Source organism: Glandiceps talaboti, chromosome 22 (assembly GCF_964340395.1).
Source record: "Glandiceps talaboti chromosome 22, keGlaTala1.1, whole genome shotgun sequence".
Classification (NCBI taxonomy): domain Eukaryota; kingdom Metazoa; phylum Hemichordata; class Enteropneusta; family Spengelidae; genus Glandiceps; species Glandiceps talaboti.
In genome coordinates, this window is record NC_135570.1 from 9,754,777 (window position 1) to 9,761,535 (window position 6,759).

At 36.1% G+C, this 6,759-nt stretch overlaps 1 protein-coding gene across 1 annotated transcript; it reads right to left on the bottom strand.

The window, feature by feature from the left end:
* Positions 1 to 409: 409 nt before the first annotated feature.
* Positions 410 to 5,751, bottom strand: LOC144452220 (nucleoside diphosphate kinase homolog 5-like). Its single transcript, XM_078143272.1, has 5 exons — positions 5,512 to 5,751; positions 3,784 to 3,989; positions 2,735 to 2,835; positions 1,702 to 1,820; positions 410 to 930 (listed from the first exon to the last, which is right to left on the bottom strand). The coding sequence occupies exons 1-5, from the start codon at positions 5,656 to 5,658 to the stop codon at positions 847 to 849; spliced, it is 657 nt and encodes a 218-aa protein (XP_077999398.1). The 5' UTR covers positions 5,659 to 5,751; the 3' UTR covers positions 410 to 846.
* Positions 5,752 to 6,759: the final 1,008 nt, after the last annotated feature.

A 6,759-nucleotide genomic window follows, 5' to 3' on the forward strand; every position in this document is an offset into this window, starting at 1 on the left:
GCTAGTGCAGCTTTACTAACTCTGTGGAGTGTGCGAGTTTGAGAGAGAGAGAGAGAGAGAGAGAGAGAGAGAGAGAGAGAGAGAGAGAGAGAGAGAGAGAGAGAGAGAGAGAGAGAGAGAGAGAGAGAGAGAATGTGTGTGTGTGTGTGTGTGTGTGTGTGTGTGTACATATGGCTATATGCGTTTTGATCTCACTGTTCACTGTATGTGGACAATGGTGAAAAAATAAAATGTAAACATAACATTACATGGCACAGTCTGGGCTTACAAATTTAGAATGTAGATAACCTCACTGTTGTGAAAATGTGTCTTAAAAGCTAGACAGTAGAAGATGTGGAGTTACAGAAAATACACTTCACCTGAAAAATACCACGATACAAAATAGGAAGTCATAATCAAAGTTTGGTCAACATTTTATTATATGGTATCATCAAATACAGCTCTGTACAATATTACTGATAGACAATCACCAAATGGTTATTTTACAAGTTTCACTCATTTTGGGGAAAAATGTTCAACTGGATATATTTGAGATAAATATCAGGAAAATGTTGTTTGTCTAAAACAAACTTTGAAAGTGAAAATATGACACAATTTATATAAAATGTGTTCATGAGAACAACGACTACCTTTGAAATATTATATACAAGAGTCTTTAACTTTTATTTTATTTTTTTATCTTGGAAACTAAGCAAGGCACCTGGAAAATAGTATTATCACTTAAAATGTTCTTAAGACACAAGAATAGCTAAAAATCTGTATTTGTGTTTAGAATTGTTTGAGAAAACCATGATTTTTGCTGTAAAGTTGTGAAGTGCAGCCAATCAACTGATGATATCTGGCAGTCTAATTTGGTTCTACAACTGAATAGGGTTCATTGATCCTTGGTTTGTTGGGGTTGTTTGCAAGCATCCAGTCAGCAAGCCACGTCTGTATAAAACAAACATAATATCAGGATTAGATTTCAACTGCAAACAAAATATTACATACAACCAAAATGATTGTGTTCTTGCTCAGACATCACCGTATGTGGTAGTCATGAACTGAGAGTGGTCATTGTAATAAAACTGTTACTGAACTATGTACAAACAGCTGACGAAGATGGCACAAGTCGGCAAAAACATATGCTCTGAGTTCAGAACTAGGTACAATACTAACTTGAGTAATACGTTGCCATGAAGACAAGTTATACAAGAAGCATTGAAATTATGAATTAGTTATAGACGTACACTGTATGGTCTATACAGTTTTACACCTTTCCAGCATTTCCAATTCTCTACACAGCACTTTTACACTTGATTATAACATATACTAGAAACCTGTTCAATGATTTTCTTGGCTAAAAGTACTACAATACTGCCTTGTGTAAACACACTAAAAATCATGAACATCAGGTTCTTCCACTGTATATGCCAATCTGCTGACATGGACTTACACTGAACAATGAATGACGAACAAGTTTCAACTGTTCTTTCTTGACATCATCACATGCAATGTATGTGATGTTATAAAATCATACAATTACTTCCCAGAACCCAAAGTTTACAAAGATGTCTTCTTTTTCATGGAGTGGTTCTCCTCTTTAAAGTTTAATGTATTTTTAAAAGAAAACCAAGCCTGTTTGTTTGTTTGTTTGTTTGTTTGTTCAATAAGTAACTTACTCCATCACAACTGTTATAGTTTTGTAGTGCAAGTACTTACTATGGGATCCGCTGGTTTCTGTTTACATAATTCAGTCAAACCCTTCAAAAGTGTTGGATTGACCATTTTGGAAAGATAATCTTTAGCTGCTTGTCCAGCTGGAATTGGTTCCACAATACCTATAGAGAGGAGATAGAGAGATGCCCTTAGTGGAGTACATGTATTGTAAGGAATATCTGTAGAGAGAGATACCCTTAGTGGAGTACATGTATTGTAAGGAATATCTGTAGAGAGGAGATAGAGAGATACCCTTAGTTTGAGTACATGTATTGTAAGGAATCACAATACCTGTAAAGATGGAATAGAGAGATGCCCTTAGAAGGTGCACATGTATTGTAAGGAAATTCTGAATACTTGTACAGAGGAGATAGAGAGATACCCTTAGTTGGTGTACATGTATTGTAAAGAATCACATAGTTAATTGTACAATTACCCATAGTTTGTATGATGTCAAACCATAGACCATCCACCCATTGAAGGTCTATGGCCAAACAGAGTTATACAAAGTTTACTATAATCAAATAGACAAACTGGGAGGTTGAAGTAGAAGTGGATATTTTCAAATAATTAGCTTCTAACATGTTAGTGTGTAGTTGATAATATGTTTTAACAAGATTAAAATGTGAATGATATCAACTCATGTTCAAGATTTGGTGTTTGTAGAGAAATATCCGCCTGTGAAGATTTGGTGTTTGCAGAGAACTCATAAATTCCTATCTAAATGGCACCTGAACTTTAGGGCAAAGTGTATTGTAACAATTTTCCTGTCTTTCATAATAATCAAGCTGCAAAAACTATAATAACAAGATTATCTGCATTGTGTTACTTTACAAGTCTGAATCAACAAATTTCATGATGAAAGTCAGGTCTAGACTATTATACAACATAGAGCAAAGAGACCTGGCTTAGGTAATATTATCTGAAGAAGGTATATGAACAATAGCTTCTCGACATACTAAGACAAGGTAAGTCCAGGGCTGTAAGTATACAAAAAACTACAAATTAGGAAAAACAAGATGAGCAATCAACTTACTGTCAGGAAAGAGAAATCTGATTTCTCTTTCTGCACTGGAATAACTGTCACTACCATGGACTGCATTTCGTTGGTCATCTGTGCCGTACAATGCCCGAATACTGAGATAAAGATAAAAAGAAATGTTGTAGTTAGTATCTGATGCAGACAATATTGAACATTGTGATAAATTTGGGATATCTGTACATTGTAGTTTCAAACACATTAGTACGGTATTACAAAAATACTTAACTTTTTCCTGTAATGTACTCTGTACATTGTAATACATGTTTCTTTGTGATTCACATATAACTTATAGGCATATGGGTGTGTAAGGGGGGGGGGGGGGCATGTGTGTGTGTAAGTGGGTGGAAGGGGTGCTAAAACAAACACTTTGGACTGATCATGGGCTGCAAAAATTGAAAATCTAAAATTTTCAACATCCATTTTGACGCATTTCATTTCTAGTTGACTCTTGTCATGTACCAAGATAATAGTTCAACTTCATAGAATTGATATGATTTAGTCCCCATATGATATATAAGTGGTATATACTGTCTATAACTGGTATAAGGGTATGTAAATACCATATATGGGTATTGATTCCAATGCAATTCAATGGGCAGCATGCACATCAATCACTGGGCAATAAAAAATTCTGTATCACGTCCCAGCACACTTTGCCCAAATATGGCAAGTGGCATGCTCATCGATATCCCAATTTGGTTTTGTTAATTTCTTCACTATTTTTTACGTTTTTTTGCAAATAAAATAATATTTCACTGCCAATTTATGTGATTATGTGATTCAAGTGATGTTTCCATGCCACTACATGGGGTATATGATAACATCTTTATAGCCTGGATATGGGTTTTGCAGACCTCATTAGTACGGCTTATGGGTTCTCCTAAAGTCAGGCCCTTTCTGTTGTACAACCTCGGTCCACAAGCCCATATCAGGGCCAAACAGATTAAAGACAGACACATGCAGGCAGTCAAACAGACATCCATCCATTGGGACAGCAACACAAAAACAAATATCAACAAATCTATCATAAGACATGTACTCACCTATCAGGATGTGTCTCCCTGGCTTTTAATGTGTTAGTGGGTCCAATTAAATCCCTCCAGTAAGATATTGAGCATTCTCTGGCTAAGACCATGGCTACTATTGGTCCACTGCTCATGTAGGCAACAAGGCTGGGGAAAAACATTTTACCATAATGTTCGGCGTAAAAGTCACTAGTCTGTTCAGGAGTTAGATGTACTCTCCTTTTCTGTAATGAAAAACAAATAATACACATGAAACACAAAGATGAATGAAAACTGACACAGAATATTCTGTAATGCTTTGACATATCTTTTGTTCTTGTTTTGTGTCAATATAAAATGCAGGGTTTTCCACAAATTTGTGTGCTAATTTACATATTGATTTGCAGATATTTTGCATATGATTTGCATATTGTATAGTGTACCAGTTGTTGGAATATGGGAACTCATTTTACAATGAAATTAAATTATTTAAAGTTTTTTTTTGAGATTTCAGATCATTAATGCCAGGTCAACAATTTGAATTTCCAACAATAAAAATACTGGAACTTGAGGGTGAAATTTATTTGATCTATCAGTCTTCTTCAATATACTACTCAGTACTATTACTACAATATGGGGACTAAATGAGTATGACATTGTATGTGTACATTTGTAGTAGCCCTTGATGTTTCTGTCCTGTGCAGTGCGCCCTCTAAGTCTAATGATACTTTGATAGCCAAATTTTGTTGTTGCGAGTCAAAATGAGGAAAACTGGGATTTCTTGTGAGTCACTACATAGTAAGAGATAGAGGAACACTAAATTTTGGTGCATCACTGGAAATTATGTGTGCCAGTGGTACATGTATGTCAAATTGGCTTAGAGGGCACACTGGCACTGTTTAATGTATGTTGTAACTACTTAAGTTATTTGGATCTTTCATGTTGATTATTTCCTGTGATAGAGTGTTCCGATCGCCAATTGTACATGGAACTTATGAGTATATGTGCATGCCAGATGTTGATTGAAGCTATTTCAGTGAGTGCTGGGTTTGTCTTGCATTGGTGACAGGTAGTTTTGTACTTGCAGAGCCCCCTATGGCTTTGTTAAAAATGCTGAGGTGAGATATCGTTGACAAGTTTTCCCATTCAAATTCGTTCTTTTCTGTCTCACTCTCCACCTATCATCTATGTTGGAGAGAAACTTTCTCTCCACTGTCTATTTGTTTTCCAGTTGTAGTTCTTGTAAACTTGGATGTTTGAGTGTTTATATGAACACAAGACGATGAGTCTCGAATCGCGTGTTGAGTGTTGTGATTATTAGTAATAATACTAATAGTACACCATGGATGATGGAGGTATACTTTCCCCTTATAGTATACTTCCATGGTTACATAGTTACACTGATACTACACACATTGAAAGGGATACACCATGGAAGTATCACCCACGTGATACTTCCATGAATATAGAGTGATCTTCGTAGCACTTGTACTTACTAGTAGAATGTCTATTAGAGTGACATGTTATCATAATTCACATAATAACAAAGTAATCGTAGCTTATCAAAAATTCTGAAGGCAGTGTCGGTTTTGGTACTCTAACGTGCTGACTTCTTGCTCTCAATTATCAAAATATATGAGTAGAAAAAAACTAAGTGAAACAGCACCATGAACGAATACAGCTTTTCACTGTGAAACATAAAACATGAACATTTTCAACGCCATAATTATTGATCACAAAGACAAAAAAGTACAGATCTGAGCTTACCTGTAAAACTGTGAATCCCGATCTCAGGATAATTTCTTCAATTTCGTCAGCTTTGTCGACGCAGTCTGGCTTGATTATAGCTAACGTACGCTCGACAAAGATCTGAGGTGGATCCATGGACACTGTTTCTGTTTCTACTTCAGGCATCTTCGCTGAAACTGTAAGATCTTGTTCGATATTGTGAGACAAATACGACTACTGCTTTTCTGACCCTGTTGCTACGTTACGTTGTTTTGGTAACACCGCGCAGACCTCTGCGCATATAGGCCGCCCTCTAGAGTTGAACTTGTATCATTTCGAATACTTTGTTTTACACTCCTCGTACACGACCGAACACAACCGTAAATGTAAAGTTTTTGTGTCACCAGAATATATGTTCCGCATATCGGCGTTAAAACATGTCATAAATTAATGTAACTACTTTAGTTTAATTCTTGCTAAAATGTAAAAGACAAAGGTATGCACGTATGGTATCAAGATTCGAGTTGAAAGAATACTTGGCATGGATTTGTAAAGATCTCAGATAAAACTGCCACCAAACAAGTTGATTTAAACCACTAAATATTTAAGCTGACGTGAAGACCTGGTAGCACACAAATATTGGTCTGTCCTGTTCTAACATATCTAATAATTGCATGAACAGCAGTGATGAGTCAAACAAACTTAGAGGGCGCACTGCTTTATGTTGCACTCTAGTAAGGGGTAGGAGAACATCAGTTTGTTACACCACAAGATTTTGTTGTGTTAAATTGTCTAAGAAGGCAAGTAACAATTTAGTAAGTCAAAAAAATTCTTGAAAGTGAATACCAAATTTTTGCCGACACCTCGTCAGCATTGTCAGGGGTGTACTAGAATGGGCTATAAGAATTTAGTTTTTTATCCTACATCAAATTATTGATCTCATCCCTTAGAGGGCACAAGAATAACAAAATACAGTAAGATATTATAGGTGAACACCAAATTGTGTTAGACCATGCTAATATTTATTTATCGGGTAACCAACAGGGGCTAGTCCCATTCATAGGCTCCTTTGGTTCAGTGTTAGTGCAGGAGGAAACCGGAGTACCCGGGGAAAACCTGCTTTGTACGGTAGAGTCAAACTGAACTACACTCTTCTTACTTACAGTGTGGTAAATTTAATCAAACCCTGAATGGGTTCGAACCCCGACCACAGTGGTAAGAGGCAAGTGGTTTAATACTAAGACATACATATAAACTCATGTTTCACACATAAAATGACAGTTGTAC

Coding starts and splice junctions, on each gene's coding strand:
- LOC144452220 (XM_078143272.1), bottom strand. CDS start 5,658: ATGCCTGAAGTAGAAACAGAAACAGTGTCCATGGATCCACCTCAGATC. Junction 2,836..3,783: donor AGGGAGACACATCCTGATAG/GTGAGTACATGT, acceptor TCTTTATCTCAG/TATTCGGGCATTGTACGGCA. Junction 1,821..2,734: donor CAGATTTCTCTTTCCTGACA/GTAAGTTGATTG, acceptor TCCTCTCTATAG/GTATTGTGGAACCAATTCCA.